The sequence below is a fragment of the Phymastichus coffea genome, unplaced genomic scaffold (assembly GCF_024137745.1).
Source record: "Phymastichus coffea isolate CEN01 unplaced genomic scaffold, Cenicafe_Pcof_1.1 PCOF00076, whole genome shotgun sequence".
Lineage (NCBI taxonomy): Eukaryota > Metazoa > Arthropoda > Insecta > Hymenoptera > Eulophidae > Phymastichus > Phymastichus coffea.
The window spans coordinates 722,880-746,975 of record NW_026706887.1 but is presented as its reverse complement, the minus strand read 5'-3'; the positions used below and the strand labels follow the sequence as shown (position 1 = coordinate 746,975).

The following is a 24,096-nucleotide window of genomic DNA, read 5'->3' as shown; positions in this document are numbered from 1 at the left end:
CTACCGGAATACACTTACCTTCGTTTGGATGACACGCTGTTGAGACTGCTGTCAAAGTCGAAGCAACAGCTGCCGCGTCGAAGAGGCGCTGGACTCGATGTAAGAGGAAGGCCGGTCCTGCTGTGGAACACCATCGAAGCGGCGTTTTCCAGGGAGCGCCTGAATCTTTCCTGGTCCTTGGCTGTCGGCACGATCGTCTTGTCGATCTGCTCCTCCTGGTCTTCGGTCGCGGTGGCGCAATCCTTGTGTTTGGCATCGACGTAGTTGTTGTTGTGATTTACCCAAATCGGCGAAAGGTCGCGTCTGCCGCGAGTCTTCTTCTTTCTATCGGCACCATTCGCGCAGAGTTCCACGGTATTTCGCTGACCGTTTGTATCGTTTGTACCGTTTGTACCGTTTGTACCGTTTATACCGTGCAGCGTCGAGTTGACGCGTGCGCTACCGTTTGTACTGGTCCCAACTGAACAATCACAGTGTGTCTGGTTGTCTTCGAGCTTTGCCTTGGTGTCGGTTTCGCTCGAAAAGTCGATCCGTCGCTTGACTCTCGACTCGCAGCGTGACAAGGTGCCGTCCTCGGCCCGAATCAATTTCTCGTTCTCGTAGCGTTTGAATAGCTGCCTCAGCCGCGACAGTCGTTTGTTCGGGCTCCCTGGCAGAGACGTCTCGACGGCGTTTGACGGCGAGACAGGCTTGTCGGAAGTACAGCTCTGCGGGCTAGCGTTCCCCGGTTTCGTCTCCTCCGTGAGCGACGCCGATGCGTCCAGGCATACTGCCTCCGTCGTCGAGCCGTTCTTGTCCCGACTGCTACCTCTGAGAATGGCACCCAGCAGCACGTCTGCCTTGTTTTCGACCTCACCAGTGCTGTTCGTAGTGGATTTGCTCGACTGCTGTTGCTGCTGCTGCTGCTGCTGCTGCTGCTGCTGTTGCTGCTGTTGCTGCAGCTGAGTTTCATTAACGAGTCTGTCGTACTTCTCTCTTCGCTTGGCCATTTTTACGGCGGCGCGTCTTCTGCCGAGCGGCGTTCTGGCCCGCAGCACCGCGAGAACCTCATCGAACTCGCGCGGACTGAGGTCAAGATTGCTGCGCGATTTGAGCGGGGTACTCGAGGGCGCCGCCGGCGAGCTGGGTTTGCCATTGCCGGTGCACTCTTCGGCCGAGCCGAGAACCCTCGCGGGTACACGTGTTATCCACTCGAGGATGCTCGCCTGGTCCTGCTTGTCCTGCGATAAGGAGAGCCGCGTCATGAGCAGATCTAAATCCCCGGCGCGAGCATCCTCCATTGCTGCTGTCCTCGGCAACGCGGACTTTACCTTGTCGAGGTCGTCGGGGAGGGCTGGCCTGGCGAGCTGCGCCGCGTGGAAGGGGTTAACCACGAGGTTGAGGTTGGGGGAGGGGGTGGCGGTGCTGCTGCTCGCGGTGGAGCCGTTGGTGCTGGCGTTCTGGTTATTGACGGGCAACAACGCAGTGACGGTGTTGCCGTTGGCACTGTAAGAAACCCAGGGGATGAGCAAAGGCACGTGTGTGTTGCCGGCCGAGGCGCTGTGCTGCTGACGAGGCCTGCCGCCGCCGTACGACGAGTGTCCGCGGCTATCGGACCGCTTGTAGCGCTTCTCGCTGCTCTCCTGCTGGTCGTCGATGCTGAGTTGCGTGCGGAAGCTGCGCTCGAGGCCGTCGAGGCCGGCCGAGGCGTCGGCCGTGGCCGTGGCGACGGCGGCTGCTCCACTCGGCGGCAGCAGTGCCTCCTTGAGCGCGGGCAGACCAGACGAGCAGTGCTCCTGGCCGGTGTTGCCGGCGGTGCTGGTATGGCCGGGGCTGGGATTGCTGGCGTTGCCGGGGCTGTCGGGTGGGCGGCAGGGCAGCGAGCGGCGCCGCTTGCGCTCGCCGTTGGGCCGCTGGGCTTGGCCAACGCTCGGCTGCACCTCCTCGACGTCGTCGTCTTCTTCGTCGGCGCAGCGGCAGTGGTGTTTGCCGGGCTTGTCGCAGGGGATCTGCAGTCGATCGTCGAGCAGCGCTGCGGAAGCAAACATTGTAGCCGCGGCGGTGAGCACGAGGAGCACGACGGGGCCTGTTGGGACCTACCGGGCATCACGAGGTGGTTGTTCTGATGGTGGGCGGCGTCGGCGATGGTCTCGAGGACAGTGTTACTGGCAGATGTGCTGGCGACAAGAGTAGCCGTAGCCGAGGGTTTGGTGGGGGTGGAGGCGCGTGCGTAGTGATGTTCATGTGGCTTTGCTGGTTCCTCGGACTGTGTGAGGTGCCGTGGGCATTGCAGCCGAGGGATTTCCTCCATCCGTGGCAGAGCCCACACCGTTACCTATAACACAGTCACACCACTCATAGGCTTGATCCGCCAGCGCAGCTTTCGTGCCTTAACCATCTTCACTGGATGAATCATTTGATCGGCATATAATCTTCAAGGAAGCCTGCCTCTCGATATTACTTTGCCACAACTTCTGACATTGCAACATAATAATACAGCTTTTGTCAATATCTTAGTATAATCTGAGCTAATTTAGTTTAACGTATTAGCTTTTTTAGAATCGTTACGTTTGAATATACTTTATTCTGTTAATCGATTTGAAAAGTTCCTAGCTTACGTTAATTTTCTGATTCGCAATATATTCAAGTTACATTTTAGCTTTTCACATTGACTTTCAGTAAAAACAAATGGTCTTCGAGCTATTCTTTGAATTGAATATGGAACAGTATAGGTTATGTGCAGTTTAAGATGGTGCTTTTACATGCTGACGAAAAGTTATCGTTGTATCGAATGTGTATTACTCTCGATAAAAAGACTTTCATTTCATGGTTTATTTACAGAACAAACATTAAATGATTCAGCAGACGAATAAAAGTTTTGTTTTAAAGCCGAAATTAAGAGGAAAATAAATGTCGTATACTCATTGCTGACGCAAATTGCAATATAGCGTTAATTGCACGCTTAGCGAGATATAATTTACAAAGTGAGCCGCGATATTTCCCGGCGAAACGTGATACGATTCATAATTGTTCCGCGTGAATCAATGTATGGTCACGATAGGTCCTTTAGAACCATTCTCCGAATTTTGAAACTCGTAGGAAGCAGAATGTTCGAGAGGAAGGTTCATCGAGGCCCCGAGGCGATCGACCGAAAACTGATTCGAAGAGGCTTGAGTACGATGAAACGAGGGGGCACATGCGCGCAAAGTACGGAAGCAAGATGCGTTGATAGAACGATACCTTGATGGAATTGCCGTCGCCAGTGCCCGCGAGTGGAAAAGTGTGCTCGACCGGCGGTTCCCGGAATCTTCTCAGATGATCGTCTTGATGCTGAACGATCCTTGTGGCGACGTAGCTGGGCTTGGTGCCGTTGGTCCGTGACCACCATGCCGCTACTTGGCTGAAGTGCAGTCGCGAGCGTACCGCTTGGTACAGTCCCTGCGAGTTCATCGCTTCCTGACTCCTGTTGGAACAGAGAGTTGTCGTTATAAGGGAGCCGAGTCGGATGATCGGCGCGAGGTGGGCGACAACTTTCACAGGATGGGAAAGCCGAGGCCATCGACGATCGACCGAGCGCACTCACTTGCTGGACACCACGCTGATGGACCAGTACTCCAAGAGCATCTCGGACGAGTGCTGCTGCTGCCATGGCAGCGTCTTGTCGGGGCTGCCGAGAACGCGATGCTTGCTCTTGGACTTGCTGAGACCGCAGGCGCAATCGCTGCACAAGACCACCTCCACGCTGAGCAGCGAGCCGACGGCCACGCGCTCCGTTATCTCGCGCACCAACACCAGGTATCTGTCGCACTGTGGACAAACGCAGCGCTGCTCGACAGAAGGTCCCGAACGGGCGCCGCCAAGCGCATGCACTTACCAAGTAGTTGTCGCTGTCGCAGCTGTGGTCGTTCGGAGCGGACTGCAGGGGCGGCACGCAGTGCGGACCCTCCTTGTAGCCCCGCGGAGGGCCCTGGATTCTACCCTCGCACACCAGCACCCCGAGAGCTCGGACCACGCTGAGCACGCTGCCGCGACTGCCGAAGCCGCTCGGGCTCGCCTGCTCGCTGCTGCCGACAGTCGAGCCCGCGCCTAGGCAGTGCATTCCTGCAACGATCGACAATGAGCTGCCCGCTCGAGTGGCCCCGTTGCCGGCGCTCGCTTTGCTCCGCGAGTTCTCGCTGCGCGACCGATCGATTCGCCGAGCCGAGCGCTAATGTCGGCCGAGAGATCGGACGAGCCGATCCGTCTGACCGCACGCGCGACGAAGACAATTTTCGGATTTCCGTCAAAGTCGCGAGGTCGAGTCGCGCTGGCGTTCGACTGCGCCTCTCGAGAGAGCATTTGGCGAGAGAGATTGGCCACCGGTCAATCCGTGGCAAGGTTGTCGGCTGAGGGCGACAGTCGAGAAGCGCGCGTCGCCTCAAGGTCGCGCGTGCGACCGGCGAGAGAGGCGCTGGCGCAGGACGACCGGCAGGCAGGCAGGCAGGCAGGTGCCCGGGCGAGGAGGAGCGGCCCGTCGCCGCGGTTGGCTGGAGCGGCGCGCGCGGCCGCGGGTGCACCGGCGACGAGCCTATAAATAACCGAGGCGCGCCAAGTGCGTCGGCGCGACGCGTGGCGCGCGCGCGCACGCGAGAGCGAGAGGCCGCCGTTCAAAAATAAAGCGAACGGTCAAGCAAGAGCTGGCCGCGAGCGGCGATGTTGTAAGCTGCGACCTTGCCAGCCACGGCGAGCGGCCGCCGTCGTCCGCGGCCTTGCTCTTGGCACTTGGGCCAGAGCAGCGCGGCGTCGGGCTCGCGATCGACGTCGGCGCGCTGGAACGAGTCGGCGCCCTGTGGGCCGGTCGTTCAACTGGCGGCCGATTGTTTACGAAGGAGAGACAGTGCCGGAGGGGCCCCTGCCCTTTCGCGACCGAATCTCGAGCGAAGCCCCCTGCCGCGCCTCCCTCGGCGTTCGGCAGGGGGCGGGCGGGCTGTCACGGAGCGTCGCGCTCGACCGATGAGCCGTACTTCTGGCGAGCGATATGCACGGAAGAGGTGTAATCGTATAGACGCCCGCCGGAGGTTGCCGCTGATAAGTTCTTGGAAAGCGAAAGACGCAGGTACGTATAGGCATTTACGAGGCAGGCTGGCCGAAACAGCGAAAGAGAGCAGAGCGGCAAGGACGAGGGGAGAGGCGGTTTCGTGCCTCGCTGAAATGTGTCGAAGAGGGAGTAGCAGCCCGAGACCGAGGCAGACAAAGAGATAAATGGGCAGTCGCGAGCGAGAGGAGCTGCAACAGCCGGCGAAAGAACTAGCGAACGAAGACGAGGAGGAGAAAGAAAGAGTCGTTAAAGAGGGAGACACTCTCTCGCTCTCTCGTTTTCGCCAGTGTACGTACGTATATGCAGGCGAGAAAGGGGGAGAAGACAGCGACGTACGCGAGAAGCGGACAGCGGCAGCAGGGTCAGCAACCCGCGAGGAGCAACAAACTGGCGAAGCCTCGACTGATCGCGCTCGTGTGGCTTTCAGCTGCGCGCAAAATAAGAAAGACAGAGAGAGAGAGAGAGAGAGAGAGAGAGAGAGAGAGAGAGAGAGAGAGAGAGAGAGAGGGAGGGAGAGCTTTTTCTGCAAACGCGACGTCCGCGGCCGACGGAGCACCAACCTGTTCGACGCCTCTACTGTACGCCAATACACATCCGTAGCGATGCGACAAAACGAGAATGAAAAATAGCCACTGCACCCACGGACGTTCGGTCTCTCCCTTTGCTTTCTATACTTGCGCCGCGCCGCTGCCACCAGCCACATTGCACTTGCGAGTGCGTAGCACGTATCGGCCAGCGGCCCTCCGCCTGCCTCTCGCTATAGTCGCTCAACGGAACAAAGGCTTAACGCACAGCGGCGGCGACGGCGGCGGCAGCTGTGTGCCAATGAATTTGCGACAAAAACACTCGCTAGTCAGTGTTGCTCGGAGAGCAGCTGAATAGAACGACGACCCGATGGCGCACACCGATAGCCAGGCAGCCGGGAGATCGACAAATTGAAAGTACCGAACGACATGCGTACCGAAGGGCCATTTCGTCGTACCGTTCAGTCGGAACAAAGGCTGGCCGACCGTAAAAAGTTAAAGAGCCGCGTGAACTCGCGGCGAGCAGAGGCGACGTCGGCTCATCGGCAGCCAACGGCCAAGAGGCGTCTTTGAAGGTGTACCCTCGAGGATCGACAGGCAATGCTGGGGCGAGCGAGTGGGCCTCGTCGAGTCGAGTGCACGACCGAAGAAGAGGGCCAAATTGGAGGAGAAAGAGATGAAACAAACGGCCGGGGGCAGGGGCGACGCGCGCTGCGCCAGGCGGGGGACGGCAGCGGCGAGGAAGGAGAAGCCAGCCGCGCTGAAGGTTTGGGGCAGCAGCGAGACGAGGGGAGGGCAGGACCACGAGCAGCCGACAACAACAACGCCAGCCGCGCGGCTCTGCCTGGACATTTCGGCGAGTCCATGACCTTTCTCTCTCGAAGCTTCCGCGGCGCAGGCCTGCGCGAGCGAAGCGGCCCACTTGACGAGGCAAGCCTGTAGCTGCCGCGATGATTAAGGGCAGCTCGAGCAGGCTTTGCTCGCACCTCGCCGCCCGCCTCTCTCTCTCTCTCTCTCTCTCTCTCTCTCTCTCTCTCTCTCTCGCCGCGCCTGGCTATACGAGCCGTCCAGAAAACGTAGCCTGCGACTCGCTGCGGCGCGCCGCCTTCCTTCGGTGGGTCCGCTGCTTTCGGGCTGCTCGGTCCACCTACGCGGCCTCTACTCCGTTCGCGAGCACGCCTCGGACCACCGAAACGCTCAACGTCTTCGCGAACGTCCCGTCGACGTCTCGAGCGCGCTCTGCGCCGACTCGTTCGCTCTACGGCTTCTGCCTCTATGTACAGCGTCTCTTGCATCACCTTGCCGTCTACTCCGAGGCAGCTTGTCCCAGATCTAACCTCCAGATACGACTGAGTGGCTTCTGCTCTTTGCCTTTTTATCGGCTTGCGCCTGGTCAAATCGTTATCTCGTTACCTGCCACGTATTTGCCAAACACTTTACTTCCTCTCTCTCCTATTGCACCGTTTGTGCAATTGCGCGCGGACCTCTCGTCGATAATCTGCTATCTCGATTCTGCTGTCATTAACGAATTTCATAGCGATCTATGCCGTTCATTCCGAAAATATCCCTTGATTTCAAATCGTTGGGCTGAATTACACTTAACTTTCGGATAAAGTGCTTTCGCTCAATATTTTCCGGTATTAAAATTTTAGGTGTTCATAACTAATAAATGTACAATGTCTATCCTAAATAATATTGAAAATATTGAAACTCGAAATGTGTCAAGAGATGACAAATGAGAGCTGACGAGTTGATCCCAGTTGGAGCAAAAATTTGTTGGGTTATACGATTATAAATGAAAGAAAATTATCGTCCAATTAAGAAAAGTAGCTGCCAGGCATTTAAAACCGTACAAACATCGAATTATACGTCGTGAAACCTGTTTCCTACATTCCTTTTTTAATAGCACGACCACGTTATAGAAGGCGGAACTCGTTTGCATGAAGCATAGAATTATTAATAATCTTTTTCCCGGTACGCTATTGGAAAGACTTTTCGCAGATCGGCACAAAAGATCTGGCACAGAAGACTTTCTTTGTTGGCGAAATGTACGTGGATCGGAAAGTTTACTTTTAGAAGACGAATAACTTGTTGATCGCGATGCGCAAGGCGTTAATTGAAAGAATTGGAGAGACAGAAAGGCCGTAGAGGCAGATTGAGTAGGTCGATAAGTAAACGCGCGAGCGGCAAAAAGCAAGCGGCGGCAGCGAAATCGCGAGAGCTGCTACGGAGGAACGAAGCGCTCGTCGTTGCGACGATTGCAAGGAATGCGGAGCAAGGGGAAAGCTCGGTTGGTCGGTCGCTAGGAGACTGCCACTTGTGGAACGTGGAAGCCTTCGACAGCGAGCCACCACAGCGGCGGCGGCGGCGGCGGCGGCGGCGGCGGCGGCGGCACATTGGAGAACGAGACCGAGAGCCGAGCGTTGCGTCGCGGTCAATGGGCGAAACAGCGATTTCCGCTGCTGGCAGGCTATTTTCGGGCGGCATTGGGCCGACCAGCGACTCTAGCGGAGCGCGCGCGACCTCAAGATCGCGCGAGAATAACGTCGAAAGGGGGGCCGATCTCGAGCCTGCCTATCCAGTCGCGGAATCACGCTCTCGTCGCCCTCGATCGTCGCTCGCGACCTAAGGCTACGGCTCTTTTCGGCTGGCGGCGATGCACTTCCCATTCTATTTGCCGACGCAAACGGAAGCCAACTCTGGCCGCGGTCTCGGATCGTCGCAGCTCGCAGTTGAGAGCACGCACGGAGAGAGACAAAATCAGCCACTTTGCCTCGAATAAAATCTCGTCGGTTTTTTCGCAACGCGGCCCCCCATTCGTTTGCTCGCGCTCGGCGAGACGGGCGCGCGCGCGCGAGTGAAATATTTATTTCCGGAAAGCACAGCGGCGAGCGCGATCGTCAGCGCGACGGGTCGACTACGCGCCGCGCGGTTCCACGATTATTCCGTTGCGCGGCCCGTCCGCGGGGCACAGTGAAAAAGTGGCCCCGGCACGGTTTTCGGGGGCCGATGGACACTCGTAGCGAGCCGCCGATGCCGGTTACGCGCGGTCGACTCGCTCGTTACGTAACGAGTGCGCCGTGCCGTCGTCGGCACAGCAGACTGAATTAACCGGATCGGCCCGGCCGCCGCGTTACGCTTCCAATCGGCAACGTAGCGAGCACTCGACCTGACGGTCGCTTGCTTTTGGCTAATGGCCAGCTGCATGCGTTACGAGTTATTGCGCGCGAGCAAAGTGCAGCTGCCTATTTAACGGCTGCAGTAACGAGGAGCATTCAGCGCGGGCTGTAACCATTGACGAGCCGGAGCCAGCTTTACGTGCACGCGCCGTCTATCTTGTTTAGCTTTGCGATGCAACTACTGGGCGTCGACTAAGCGCACGTTTCTGGCTTTTTGCTCCGTCTTTTCGGCCTCGCTCTCCTATCTCTCTAGTCGTCATTTAACTCTTTCCCTTGATCAATTCACGTCTTTTTACGAAGCTCGCGACCACTGTCATGATTTATGGCTCGACGACACCTCTCGGTTTTAGATACCAAATACACCTCTCGCGAAATACCAGTAGGTTCGCGCAAAAATAAAAAAATTCCAGTGCGACGCTTAATTTTCATTCTTCCACTTTATCTTTCCGTGGGCCTTCGGAAACTGAAAACATTCGTACATTAAAAAAGAATCGCGATTTTTCCATGGTTTTTTGCCATATTATAGAAAATCCCGAAGAGATTCCAATTCTACGTTCAACAATATATCGAAAAACGCATCTCGCTTAAAATTTCAAGTTTTGTCGGGTTTTCAGCCACAGCACTGTATAACAAACTTATTACTAGTGAATTTGTCAAATTGACATGTTTCAGCGGAATCGATGTTAACAAAGCTCCGCAAGGCTCGACATTCAAGCAAAAATATATTGAAATATGAATTTGAAGATTGCCAATACTTTTGTAACGTTTCAAAAGCCGTGAAAGTCACATTTTCGCTTCTATAGATGTCAGCACTTCTATGAGCAAGAGGAAGGTGTGACGACTATGCTACCTAAAGAGACCAAGAATTCTCACGTGAACCACACTTCACAGAACGACAAAGTTAAAAAATTAAAAAGTGCGTTAGAATTTAAAGATCGTACTATTTAAAAATTTGAAATAGAGAAAAAAACGATGGCGAATCAATGAACTTTTGGGGAATTACACGTATACGGATATTCGGATGCGGCTTTGGTTACGGATATTTTAATTCGACGATTATTTATCGGGTTGGGTTGCAATTTGGCTTGACATAACGGGAAACTTTTTTTTAACGGACGGTCAATCTAGATTCCTTTCTATTGAAACTCGACAAGATCTTTTCGTTTTAAGAAACGAACCAAACAATCCGGTAGTTCGAAAGAAAGAAAGCACCAAAGCACTTTACGCAGTGAATGGTTGAAAAGCGATATTAGTTGAAATTAAAAGGGAATCGCGGCAGCGATAAAGGGGGACAAAAGGGGGAAACAGTCTCTGAATGTGCCTGCAAAACAAGTTCATCGCAATAATATTGGCAAAGGGATATACTGGTTTGAATGGGAGCGATGCAAAGCGATACAAAGCCGACGCAAGTGATGGCTTGGTGTGTAAAAGTGAAGCGCGACTCGGTGGGAGAAAACGAAAAGCGGAGAAAGAAAATGCAAAAGAAAGGGCGAAAGTGGCGTTGGGACGCGGGACGCGGAGGCCGAAGCGTATTCATTGATTAGTGGGCGAGCGGCGGCAGAAAGGCAAAGCACGAGGTCCCTTTGTAAAACAGCTAGGCCGTAACTACACATGCGTGCGTTTATCGACGACGCGGGCGCCCTCGCCAAAGCCCAAGTACACGACCGGTCAAAGTTGATCGGTCGAGTGCATCGAGCGCTGCCGCCAGTCGCAGGAGCTTTCTCGCGCTCGGGCTTGCAGAATGCGGCGGAGGACGAGGAGAGCTTTGGAGGGGCGGCCAATTGAATTTCCCGTGCACCGTGCGCCGTGCGCGAGCGAGCGAGCGCGGCCGGATCCGCTTATGCTACGTGCACAGGCTTGAAACGCGACGCCCCGCGCCGAGCCGAAGCTTTAGAAAACTTTCGAAGCCTCGATTCTCCTCGCGCGCGCGAAAGTACTCCGGTTTCTCATTGGCGACGGTACTGCGCGCTGCTCTTCTCTCCCGCAGCCGAGACCTGCTCGGAGCGAACGCCGAGTGACTCACCTGCAACAGAAACAACAAGAAAGCTCATTGAAAGCAAGAGCGCGAGTATCGCGTTGACGAGCCAACCAACTTTCAGTCGCGTGTCCCGCGACGAGAAGCCGAACGACGCAAGGCAAAAAGACACGCGTTGGAGCGGCTCGTCAAAGAGACGAAACAAAGAAAAGTACACGAGTCCCGAGCGCAACGGCGCTGTTCGTTGATCGCGCGGCTGTAAAGCCCGTAGATAATCCTCGACGTCGCGACGCACGGGCGGAGCGAAGGCAGCGCTGCACACACCTGTGCGCGCTACGCGGCTGGCTGCGGCAAAGAGAGACGTGTACGGCACGTGCAGAAGTGGTGGCTTAGCGGGGGGAAGAGAGAGAGAGAGAGAGAGGGGGGGGGGGGTGACTGTTGCGCACGCGCCTCGGCTCAGCTGATAGCGGTCGAGTCGAGCCCACACAGCTGACTGCCGCTGCTGTATAAAGAGACCGCGGCAGACAAGATGGCGCGCCTCGGCCAACGAACAGCTGATTGCCCGGCAGCTCGCGCCTGCGCTGCTCCCGCACGGGCACTTCTGTTTTCTGGCTCACGCGCCGCGACGCACCAGCAAACCTCAACGACTTGTCTGTCCGCATCGCGTCGATTGTCGCCAGAAGCTGCGCTAAACGGTCTCGCTATTCGCGAACGTCCATTGAGAAACACGCCGGATAAGGAGCATGGAGCAACGAATCAAAGTGACGACATTGCCTTGCTCGCTGCCGCCAACCGAGTCAAGCAAAAACGCGCAAACTGAGCAGAGGATTTCACGAGTTTTATTATCAGTGCGCGTAGATTGCACATGCGCGTTTAACAGAAAACGGAAAAAAACAAGTCGCCTAGTTGATTTCAGTGGATTCAAGTGTGAAGCCTTTAGAATCGAGGCGGCGTCGTATTAATAATAGCAGATGATTCGTCGTCATTCCCGTGCGAGACATCAGCAGCGGGCAGTAGCGTGGCTTGAACTTGCATTAATTGTCGCCTAGCCAAGGGAGGGGAGGGGGAAGCTTTCTTCTCGACGAAGGAATAGCGGCGGATGCAGCGCGACTCGGCTGCTCTCTTGCGTCGCCTTGGGAGCAGCGGCGTGCACTGCGCACGCATAGCGATCTATTTCCAGAGTCGCTCTCGGTTGGCCCATGTGGACAGCTCTCGCAACGACGAGTCAGAGCGAGCTAGCGAGCGGCTCGTTTCGCTCGGCTGGCCAAAAAAGGACGAGGACGCGAGCACACTCCGACTCGTCTTCTCGCGTCCGCTCTCTCTCTCTCTCTCTCCGCGACGACGCGCCAGCAGCGAGCATCAGAACTCGAGCACGTATTCGCGCGAGCAACTCAGACCTTCGTATACACGTGTCCACATCGGCCGTCGTTGTCGCTGATACGCTCGGGCACCTCAAGGACAGCCGCTATCAGTTCGCTCGGTCGGCTCAGCTGCGTGCCTCCGCGGCCAATTGTCGACGCTCGTTCCAATCTTGGCCCAGATTCCGCGAAGCGAGCGCGATTCGATCGCAGATGGAGCAGCAATCGGAGAAAGGTCCAATCGAAACGACATTTAAAAGACTGCAGCTGCTAGCTATAGGTGTGCACGGGTGCGAACGGGGGGAACTTTCGCTAGGCCTGCGCGCACGATAGGAGGGCCGATAACTTGGACGTGTTGCGCCATCAATCGTTGGCAATCAGCTGGCGCGCGCTTTGGAAGTCGAGTGGTCAGCCGCCGAACGAGCGGCGCGTGGAAGGATCTCTAGCCGATCGGCGCGAGCAAGCGAACCGCGAACTGGGCCAAACGACTACTGCCGTCTCGTCTTTCTCCGGCTATGTCGCGGCGAGGCGCGAAAGCGAGGAGGTGGACGGGCAAGCCGTGAGATATCGATCGTGGCACTTGGGCCCGTCTCTCGCGGAAAAGAAACCGGAGCAGCCCAAGTGCACAGCGAAGACGTCGCTGCGGGGGAACGCAGCCAGCGCGTTACGTCGCAGGTCTCCTTTCACTCGGCGGACCAGCCAGCCAGCCGCCGCCAAAGTGGCCGGCTCCGCTTGTCGTTTCTCCGCGATTCGCGCATTGTTCTCCGGCGTCCTTTCTTTGTTCCTTCGGCGGAACGGTCGGCGGCTTTCGCGCGACCTTACGGCCGCGCACGTGCATAGCTGGCCTTGTTTATTGCTCGGCCTATCGGCTCTACGCGTATCCACTGCGCCACAAGCGCGATTTCACAGCCTCGCGAATAATTAAGTAACCGCGCGGGCTTTCACTTTTCCTCGCCAATTGCGCCAGATTTACGCCGGCAGCGGCAGCTGCCAGCCTATCTTTTTAATGTTCGCGCGGGCTCACTTCTTCGCGCAGCACGTCACTTATAAATAAATATGTCCGAGCCTGTGTATATATATATATATATCGCCTGTCACGGAACCCCCTGGCTATTGGGGCCAAGCGATTTTTCGTGTATTCTCCGCGCTTCGCTATTTTTGTTGTGCGATTTGGAAATAAGCTGCGGAGCTCTGTGCGCCATTCCCACAGCGAGTCCTCTTGCTTTAGCAGGACAATCCGCTTGAGCCAATGACCTCGCAACAAAAAGGGGAATTCGTCAAAACCCAAAAACGCCTTCCTCTCGACAGAGCAGAGACTGTTGTTTTCAATGAGCCTTGGAGTAGCCTCAAAATAATCTCATCTCGAGTGAAAATATTTGGCAGCAAGGTGTGTTGCGATATAAGCGAACGCTGAAACGTTAAGCTGCTATATTGTCAGATTGATACAGTGAGCTTAGCCATGGCTTTGATGCTCATCGAGACGTCTTTCTATTCGACAATTAGACTTGATGGATTCTATTTTGTGCAAGGTTTTCAAGATAATAATTGTTCGATAAGAGGATATTCCCTTGCAGCCGAATGATTTCAGCAGGAGGATTTGCACTCGGCTGCCATTTTGAGAGGCAAGTTCTGATGGATCAAGAGGACTCGTTTCCGAGTGTATTGTTGTTGGGAAAAAGCAGCAAGGGAGAATGAGAATTGTTTAGGGTTGTCTTTCAATGCGGCACACTGGCAGAGGGGTGTAGTGGTACTTTGGCGTGAAAAAAAGAAATTGCCAACAAAAGCCTAGCAAGCCCCTGTGCACGTAAGAAAAGAGACCAAGCCCGCGTAGCCCCTGACAAGAAATAATAGCCAGCAGGCTTAGGACACACACGCACGCACACACACACGCGACTACAGCACCACTTGGCCAATAATTACGAGCGGCGACAGCCGAGTTCGGTCGATGTAAAACGGTTTGGAGTGGAAAAGCGCTGATCGCACGCGGGCTCGACCAACGATCATCGCTTCCTTGTCGTTTGCTTTCTCGAGCCCAGGACGCTGATCGATATGTAACTTGTTTCGCCTCCTCCAAATACTTCGGCACGTAACGATCGATGCTTTTCCGCGCGCGCGGCGCCTAACTTTCAAGCCCATTTCAATAATTTACATAATATCTACAATATATGGCCAACTTTCTCTTCGACTGCGGCGCGTGCACAGTCGTAAATGACAATCTCCTGGCGTCCGTTGGAGCTTCCATTTCGTCAAGTTGAATGCAAGTCAGCAGCTAATGGCCAAGAAATTGCTCACGCGCTCGCACGTTCGTGCTCTATCGCGTCGTGCACGCCAGTGGCTTGCGGTGTGCGCAAGCTCCGAGCCGGCAAGACCGGCGTGGTGGAAAGCGGTCGGCAACGCTGGCGACGCCGAACGCAAGAGAAACTCGGAAAAGCCGACCGCGCGCACATTGGAAAGGCGCGCGAGCGCGAGTGGGCAGGCCTTGCCCCGCCGACGTTATTGCAAATCCAAGCGATCGTTCGCGCGGTGCGCGCAACGAGGAGGCCGGAGTACGCGCTCTCCTTTCCAAGCCGCGCCGATTTCGCCCTTCAACCTTCGTCCGCCGTTTGCTTTCCCGAGCTGCTCGTACGCCTCTTTTGCCTTTCCAATCGGCTTCGATGTCTTTCTTCTGGAAGGGGCACTTGTCTCTTAACAAAGCTGCTTTACGTAACGCCACTGCCGCGGCGCGGCTTAGCATTCGTTGTTCGACGACAAATTGCATAAGACATTACGTCTGGCGGGGTACGGCAACGGTACAAGCTGTGCAATATGAGCTTGGAAAAATCAATGTTGCCGAGCTCGGCGAAGGTCGACAAGTGAATCAACAGCGATGCTTCTCCGCGCAGTCCCTCTCGCGGCTGGATTTTCCACGAAGGTGTCGAGCCAGCGAGCGAATCAGGTCCGTCGGCTGACAGCACAATTACAAACGAGGATAACCTGGCGTTGACGTAACGAAAGAAGGAACGAAAGAGCACGGTTGATCCCCGAGAATGCGCCTGCTCGGGGCGAACGGGGCTTACCGTACAGGCAGGCCCGGGGACTTTTCTCGCTCGTCCGCGTCGTCGGGCCGACCAATCTGCGCCCTCGGTCGTGCTTATCGCGCTGCGCGCGAGCGTGTGCGTGGACGTTTGCCCGCTGATAATGATCCACGGCGAGCGCCGATAAAAGCGCTGTTAGTCGAGAGCCGAGTCGAGTCAGGTGAAGAGTGCTGCAGGCGATAAGGGCGCGCGAGTCGTACGTGCAAGTTTCGAGAGGCCGAGATATCCGTTATCTGGAAGACATGTTCGTCGCAGTGCGCCTATCTAGCGCAGAGCGGCGTTCGCCTGCAGCAGCAGCATCAAAGCAATTATACTCGATTGTTATTCCAGTCCGAATACTTAACGAGCTCGTCAAAGCGCGACTGTGCCGCAGGCGTGCGCTCCAACAAAGAAGCGCGAGCGAGGCTGGAAATGGGGTCGGAAAAGCGAAAGCATCGCTGGAAAGTCGCGCGAGTCGGCGAGAGAGGGCGGCCGGCTGGGGGGGACCAAGTCGCACATCGATTGGGGGCGCGCGTGACCCAGTTGAAGTCCGCACGGGGCCACGGAAGTGGGTCGACGCCTGGCCAAGGGGCTGCAGCTTTCCGGGACTCTCTCTCTCTCTCTCGCTGTTGCTATGCCAGCAGCAGCAGCAGCCCTTCGACCAAGCGTCCTTCGTTAATCGGTCGGACGCTGGTCGAGCTTCGCGTTTAAAGTTGGTCGGTCGCGGAGGCCAGCCACGCTCGAAGATCCAACAACCGAGCTGATTGGCAGGTCGCCGTTGATTTTCCCCATTGATCTCCCGAAGAGGAGTTCATTGGGCGAAGTTGAGCCGATCTGGGGCTACTGCTGCTGCTGCCCTCGCTTCTTACGAGTGGCAAATTGCTTTACCGAGAAGCCGGGCGCGATGCGAGCTACGAGCGCAGCCGAGCTTTGCTCACCTGCAACAAAAGAAAAGACGCAAGAACCGAGTACGACCGAAGCAAACCGTCGCGATAAAGACAATTGCCAATTAAGCTAAGGAAAGGGGAACAATGGAACTCGCGAATGATTAGCGAGGATTATGTAGCGGAGCTGCGGAAAAAATGGAAGGAAAGGAATAACTCGGCGTAACGGTGGAGGCGCGCGCACCTAGAGTATACCTTATACGTGTAATTGTATCTTGCCCGGGCAATTAACGCGAAAGCGGCGGCGCGGCCTTTCGCAGGAGGAGCTTTCGCAGGATAAATCTAACGCTCGGTTAATTGCCGGAGCGACCGTGCAAGGGAACGAAGCCTGACGCGAGCGATGAACCGAGCTGCAGGTGAGAGCTCGAAATGAGGAAATCGAGCGCCGGGCTTCGGGGGAAGAGACCCGGCGATTGGGCAAGCGCGAGTGAAAGTTGAGCAAACGGATAGTTGCGCGCGGAAAAAACTGGCAAACCGGCGGGCGAAAGAGCAGAGAGGTTGCCGCCTCGGCGCGGCCACAGCGGCAAAGGGGTAACGGGAACGCCGGCTGGGAAGTAGCAGTGGCGTATCTGGGTCAGCTGCATATTATGCAAGCAATCGTGGCAGCCAGCAGCGACCAGCACGGCAGCGCGCTACTTGACGATCCGGAGAAAAGCCCTGCAGCGCTACACGTGCAACCGCTGTAGTTGCCCTGCCTTCAATTTTCATCTCCGTCGAACCACCTTACCGCCATTATTACGGCACTTTACTCTTACGCTTTGCATTATCGAAAGTCTTGCCAATTACTGTCTCGTGCTAATCTGATGTTCGCGTTGCGAACAACCTGCGTACAAGCCATTGTCACTCTCGATTATAAAATCTACGCTCGCTCCGAGTTCTATTGTACTTTCGAGCCTTATCTCCGCACGTCTCATTGGAAAAGTACACATTCCTTTTGCAATATACGCTTCCACAGATTCATTAAACCGCGTGTCTTTTAAAGCACCACTACTCTCGAGCTGACACACTTTCGCTGAGCTTACAAAAACCAGCTCCCTTTTCCAAGAAAGTACATTGCCACCTAGCAACCAACTTTCAAAAACGTTACCTCGATGCGTCACTTTCAATCGGTTCGATTGACCCGTCAAACATTTTGTTACGAGGGAACCTACCCAAGTTCCATATTTTTACACATGGCGCCCACGGAAAATTATACGAATGTAGGAGCAGTGATAAAATACCTAATAATTAAGTGCGTCTTTTGATAAAAGAGCTGACTGTACTCGTACAGCGCACACAAATACACACATCAAGTTCGATGAAGCAGAGAGAGAGAGAGAGAGAGAGAGAGAGAGAGAGAGAGAGAGAGCGGAGCAACGATGGCAAATACAGTGTTGACGTGGAGGAGTGCATCGAATGGTCATTGAACCGCGAGCAATCTTAATCGCTGCAAGCCGCGAACGCACGAGCAGCGAAGGGGGCAAGAAAGGAAAAAACGAGAGAGACGAGGTGAATCATCATAAAAGTAAAGCAGTCAAGGTGAGAGAGAGAGAGAGAGAGAGAGAGAGAGAGAGAGCACGGCAACGACGGGCCGCGCTGTTGCAGCGCGATGGCCCCGAAGGCTCGACCGTTCGCAAGACCATAGTAATAGCCGCTGCCACTGGAAGCGAGGAAGCCTCGACGCGGTCGCTTCTGCTTCTTATCGACGACTTCGCCGAACGCTCGGCCTCGATTGCGGCGAAATAGGACAAGCCGAGCGAATCGGCCGAACCCCTCTTCCGCCTATCCCGAGCGCTTTGTCGCGGCATATCTGCGCGCAAACCGATAAACGAGCGCGCCATATGTTAACGCATTCTCCACTCGCGCGACTTGCCCCCGATCGCAAGAGCGATAAGGCGCTGCTACGAGCCTTCTGCGCAGCGACTTATAGCGGTACGCACGGCCAATGCGTAGCCGCAGCCAAATTGGAGCCGGGCGAGCGGTGGCTTGATATAGAGCGGCAAGCGCGTGCAGCGTCGACGCGAAAATCTAAGCCAAAGACCGAGTGAAAGCGACGGCGCGAAACTCTTATTCTACCGCGCGCCGCGCTGCCAGAAATAAACCGACTGCACGCGCCACGTTGCATGCACGCGGCAACGCGCTCGCCGAGAGAGAACGACGTTCACGCACGACACCCTCGATTTCATTCCGCTTTTTCTTCAAAGTTCGCGACTCGACAAACGCCTCACTCGCGTCCCCGACGGCAGTCGGCGAGCAGCGACTTCGCACCGCGCGCGTTGCTTCTCAATGCTTCTGCACCGAAGAGCGCTTGCGCGGCAGGCTCAAGGCGCCGCAACCACGGCGCGAGTTTGGATGCGAACTTATTCCAGGCGCGCGCGCTCTTTGTCGTTTTCCGCGAGAACTTGCGCGAAAGCAAATTGGCCCGTCACCCATTCTCGCCGTCGAGCGGCCACCGAGCAAATCGATGCGAGCTCTGCGTCGGTCATTCGGCGGCAACATCGAAAACGACTGACCTGGAGCTCGCGCGTTAGCGGTGTCGGGCACGGTGAATCCGGAGCGATGGCTTATCGCCGAGCTTATCTGCCGAGGCACAGTGCCACAAAAACGGAAACGCAAATATAAGCACGAGGAGTGTCGACGGCTCGCGCCCGAAGGCAACACCTCCACGACCGATTCGCGTGGACGAATTTTCGTCTGCGCACGCGGTCCGATCTCGCTCCGAGCTGCCCGCTGCCCCGGTACTCTACTCGAGCTCTGTTATTGTTGTGGTGCCACCGCCGTCAATAACAACAACGAAAACCAGTCGCGCGCTGGCGATAAGGACAAGCGCGTGACGCAAGCTCTACGCAAGCCGACGTTCCAGTTACACGTGCGCGCGTGCTGGAAACAAAGACAACGCACGCACCTTGAAGGAAAACAGCCGCCCATCGCGACTAGACGCGCAGTTGCGACGTTCCGCCGAGACAAGGCGCGATTACACGCGTCGTAGCGTGGAAGCGCGCGCCTCGACCGACCTACTGCGCCGCCACGTGCTCGCTCGCATCTTGCGTCGCGCCGATCTGCAGCTTACGTAACGCCACTCGATCGAACGCAACCGACATTTTCAATGAGATATGCATTCGACGAGTGCGTGCAAAGTACGCGCGCTCGCATTGGCTCGTCGCCACCCGGCATCGTCTTCGTCCAGAGCAGAGCGCGTCCTTTTCGTCGACCACCCTGTGCACAGGCGATTGCAACGGGCGCTTGACAAATTACCCGTGGACAATTCGAGCGACACACTTGCTCTGGCGCGGCGAGCCAGTGGCATTGAAAGCCATATGCTTCGCGGACAAAAGCTATTGCAGACCGGGGAAGAGGGGGAGGGGGCAGACAGGACTGAAAAGCCGGCCAATCAACATAGAGAAACGACAGTTTTGCCCATGGACAGCGGCTAGACGCAATTGTCAGGCGCCATGCGAGCAAATTGTCGAGCAAGGAACGGAGAAGAAGGAGCCGAGAGGAAGGTGAGCGATGTAAAATGTAAAGCGCGGCTTGGAAACAGCCGTTGCGAGGCAGCACCGTCGTCGTTCTGGTCGCTCGTTGCCGCGACCTCGCGCGATCGCAACCGCAACTCGCTCGGTCTGTATAACTATACGTGTAGCATCGGGGACAGAGGCTCTCGCGTGGCGTGCAACGCCGCCGCACGCGCCGCCTCTAATCAGCTGATTCAACACGTGCGCGACTCCTGTCAAATCGATTACTTCAAGGAGCTCTCTTTTTCTCTCTCTCGCTCTCTCTCTCTCTCTCTCTCTCTCTCTCTCTCTCTCTCTCTCTCTCTCTCTCTCTCTCTCTCTCTCTCTCTCTCGCGCGCGCGCGCTCGTTTGCTCTTGACCCGCAGTTCTACGTAGTCCACGCGCGCTGCGCTGCAACGAACGCTATAGCTGCCAAGTCGTAAGCGTTGTTTTACGCTCGGCCCCTTCCCCCCTCCACGTGTACACAATGACGCAATGCTCCGCTAAATCATTGCCTCTTGGTTTCGTTTTTCTCCTTTGGAAAATAAGAATCGGAAGCTCTGGCTGGGCACTTTTCGACTTAGGCACTGCTGCTAGAACTTGGACGGTCGAAATAGCAGCAATATCTCGGAACAATGAGGACAGCTCGCGCTTGCAAAATCGTACGGCAATCGTCTCTCCGTTGGAGACTCGAATACACTATGCAGTTGGCATCTCGCAAGTGGATGCACGACGTATACCTCGCGCGAATTCCAAAGCCCGAAAGCGGACTGGATGATAAAAATGAGAAAAGCCGGAGGGTCTAGCCTTTGCAGAGGCAGCAAGCGACTAATTCGATTCGAATGACCTGTCGGTTGAGGTTCCGCGAGCACGATTGGCAGCTCCCTTATCGAATGTCAAGCATCTTACGCAATAACCCGTCGCGTCAAAATGTCGCTTGCGCGATTGCCTGTGACCCTGAACTTATTTAAATGCTCGGAGGTAGTATAAAACAGCGGTATACGATCTGGCGAGTGTTCCGCAAGAAATTACCGTCTTATCTATGCATCGCTGAAAAATTTGACCAAGTCTCGACACCGCCGTTGCGTGATAGAGCGGCGCGCACAACCCGAATGACGTAACGCCGTGGCGTTGCTGTCGTCACACGACACGCAGCACGGGAGCTCGCGCGTCGGATTTACTCAAATTCGGCCTACAGACCGACGGGCACGAGCGAGGATATCGGAATGGCTCCGATCAGACCAACGGATGGACTAACTAACGAACGATGGACAACTATCGCCTCGTGTGCACTTGTTGCGTGCCGACGTATACGATGCGGCATACGGTGCGCGCCGAACTCGCTTGCTCAGCGCGAAGGAATGCAATTTGAATGTCGCGAGGACACAGTTGACCGCCTAATCTGTGTACAAACGTTAGCCCATATTCACAGATATCTACGTGTACAGTGCGCTCAAGCAGGTTTGATTGGGCGCCGAAAGAGCCCGAAAAAGAGGGAGAGAGAAGGAAGCTCGTCAAAGGCTGCCCCCCAACGATGTCGCGAATAAGCATCTCGGAGAAGCTGTGGAATCCGCAGCAGCCAGCAGCACCAGCTAATAGCAAACGGGCAAGCGACAGAGCGAAGCAGGCCGATGTAGGTCAGCTCGTTTACACGATTGTGCTCGCGCGAGCATAGCAGCGTTCCCCGCCACACCTCTCCCTCTATCGCACTGCGCTCCGTTCGGCCCGCACGCTTATCCCTCGATACCTCGAGATATCACACTTCAGCCATCCCTCGTCGATATGTCAATCGACTTTCCATTTTTATCCTATGCGCTGGAAAATCGCGCGCGCCGCTCTTCTCCTTCTGTCGATGTACGATAAATGCCGACGGCAGTGCGCCTTTCCTTCTTACGCGAAAACTCATTCATTTATTGCTACATTATGCATCAACTGCCGCGCTGCTGACGCTCGTCCTGGCATTGTACGCTCTTTGCAGCCGATCTGCAAGAAGCACGTTTTTTCATTTATCCACATCCCGTGATCGTTGAAGGGATTTCGGAATACCAGATATCGACAACTTTATATTAAACAGTGGCGTGCGAGTCAACTAAAGCAGAAAATACAATAGAAGAATCGAAGAGTTGTGAAAAAAAAGAAAACGCGTATATCTGATGAAATTATACAGTTGGCCTCTCTCCTTCTCCGAAGGTTTGCTGCGCGCACAATGGCGCGCACAGGAAACTTGCAATACATTCGTGAAATCGCAATATGTTACGAGAATAAATGCATGCACCGACACGCGTTTCCTCGGCTGCCATTAGCGACACACGCACATAAGCACGCACCGCACACACGCGCGCGCGCACAAGGAAGCACCCAACTGCATGCCGCTTCGTGTTAATTTCCGATATGACTTTCTTCTTTCGTTTATATTTTCACTTTCACCCATCTGCTATAAACTACGTTTCTTTATCCTACATTTTCCGCTTTATACATATCATCTCATTTTTCATTCTACAAAGTTTTATCCGCCATGATTTATTTACAGGCAGTGTCGACTGATCCTACATGATCAACTGAGTTCTAATAAAACAGGATTTCAAGCTCGGATTCGCACAATCAATTAGCCCTTGTAAAATAATTTAACGGAATCACTGCATTCCGGCAAAATCGCAAAAGAGTTATTGCCATCGTTAGTGACGAAACACGCCTCTGCAAATCCGGAGAATAAGATCAATTAAATTTGTCAATTCAAATAAAAATTGCACGAGTTTGACGTAATTTTGATTTGCTGAGGTACGTACAAAATTTTAGAAATACTCTACAACTGAATTATTATAGACCTCGTTCGAGTTACACATTGCGCGTCCGTGTCATATTTAATTCAACTCTAGGCACTTAAACTTGTATTCAATAGCAAATATACTTTTATTAGTTTGCAACGATCATAATCTTAATTTTCCTTTCGAAACGCCAAGTTTCACTTCTTTATATCTTTACGGTCGATCCAATTGTGTGAGATTTCGCAATGTACAATACAGTATTTTATTTCACAGTTTAATTTTCATCGGAAACTTTTACTGCTTTCAATTTTCACAGAGCCTTAACCCACTTTCAAATTCGAGGCAAAAATGAAAAAGATGTTCTAAGATAAAAAAAGGTACCATCTGGTCTAGGCTTTGTCAAACAAAAAATCAATATTTTCGTCCATGCGTCGAGGCATTCCAAGTATTAAGAAGATTCGATTCTATGAATTTACTGAACTTACTTCTTTTTTCTCGTTTCACAAAACTATTACTTTCATATTACAAATTGAGAAAAATCGATTGACTATAGTGAAGAATTTCCAAGGTGACAGGTAAGTATAAAATAATAATAACTAAAGAAGCAACAAGTAGAGTTACAATTTGAACGTACAAGTTAGCGATACGAATAGTCAATCTATTTTGGGTGTATAAGTTTTATTATCGTCGAGGATGCACTGAATGTGGAAGTGTGGTCTAAGGGATGAAGGCCGACTTCGATGAAAAAAATGAAGCGACGAAAGACACCATCGGAAAAGACAGTACCGAGTATGTATAGGCAGCAGGCAAGCAATACCAGAGGCTCGATCGAAAACGCTAACGGGACGGAAAGCCGGAGAGCATGTCGTGCGGAGCGACTTTGAAGCAAGTGAGTGAGTGAGAGAGAGAGAGAGAGAGACGGGCTCTGTCGTTGCACGAGAGAGGGGACCGTGCAAGCAAGGCAGCACGATAAAGATAGGGAGCGAGAGAGCAAAAGAGAGAGAACGATGCACACACACATGCAAAAATACAGGCAACCCACATATGCGCGCACAACCGCACGTAAGTGTACACACCTATACAGCCAAGCATCGACTCGATCAACGGAATAAAACTCAAAGCTACTCCTTTTTTACACGTCTGATGACCCACTCAAATATGTTTGGCTTTTAAAGGCCGAACACGCACGCATACACAGAGAACAAACAAGAGAGAGGAGGAATCGAACCTGTATATATAAGAGTTGCTGATGCCAAACACACATATAGCCAAAGAAGCGAGGAGAGAAATGGGAATGTACTTATTATATCAACGAACTCGGGTTTTTTGTTTGGGTTCTTTCCAAGGGGCCGATTTAGGCTGCTGCCCCTACATGCGCACCTCTTTGTTTTGATTTTGCGTCTCGAGCGCCTCGAGCGCTACGCTCATGCCGTCCTCGTCTAGCGCACGGCAACCATTGTGCAGCTATTCGCGCAGTATCAGCCTTTTAAAAAGACAGAGTGCACCGTGATTGCCGATAGTCGCTGCCCCCTCACTTTTTTTCGACATTTAAAAGCCTCACGTGAAAATCTCAAGGAAGCTACAATGTGTGCTAAAACTGGTCCTCGTGCGGGTAGAGCGAGGTTGGGAGGAGCGAACCTGTGCATATAATTGGCCGAGTGAAAGGGGAAAGGAGAAAAGAGAGCCGCGGAAAAGTATTGACGCAGAGAACGGGAGAGAGAAGAGCTGGCGATCGAAGCGAACCGCGAAGGGTAACTGCTGCGAATGTGCGT

The 24,096-nt window shown here is 54.3% G+C and overlaps 1 protein-coding gene across 1 annotated transcript in view; it reads right to left on the bottom strand.

The window, feature by feature from the left end:
- LOC131668341 (atos homolog protein A) overlaps nt 1–24,096 on the bottom strand; it is a 28,319-nt gene that overhangs the window by 3,395 nt on the left and 828 nt on the right. The window contains exons 2-7 of the mRNA XM_058942425.1: nt 3,854–4,080; nt 3,563–3,786; nt 3,220–3,442; nt 2,080–2,314; nt 1,311–2,011; nt 19–1,220 (exon numbers count right to left, since the gene is read on the bottom strand). Coding sequence (XP_058798408.1) covers nt 19–1,220; nt 1,311–2,011; nt 2,080–2,314; nt 3,220–3,442; nt 3,563–3,786; nt 3,854–4,078 — 2,810 coding nt within the window. The 5' untranslated portion in view covers nt 4,079–4,080. The remainder of the gene's footprint in view (nt 1–18; nt 1,221–1,310; nt 2,012–2,079; nt 2,315–3,219; nt 3,443–3,562; nt 3,787–3,853; nt 4,081–24,096) is intronic.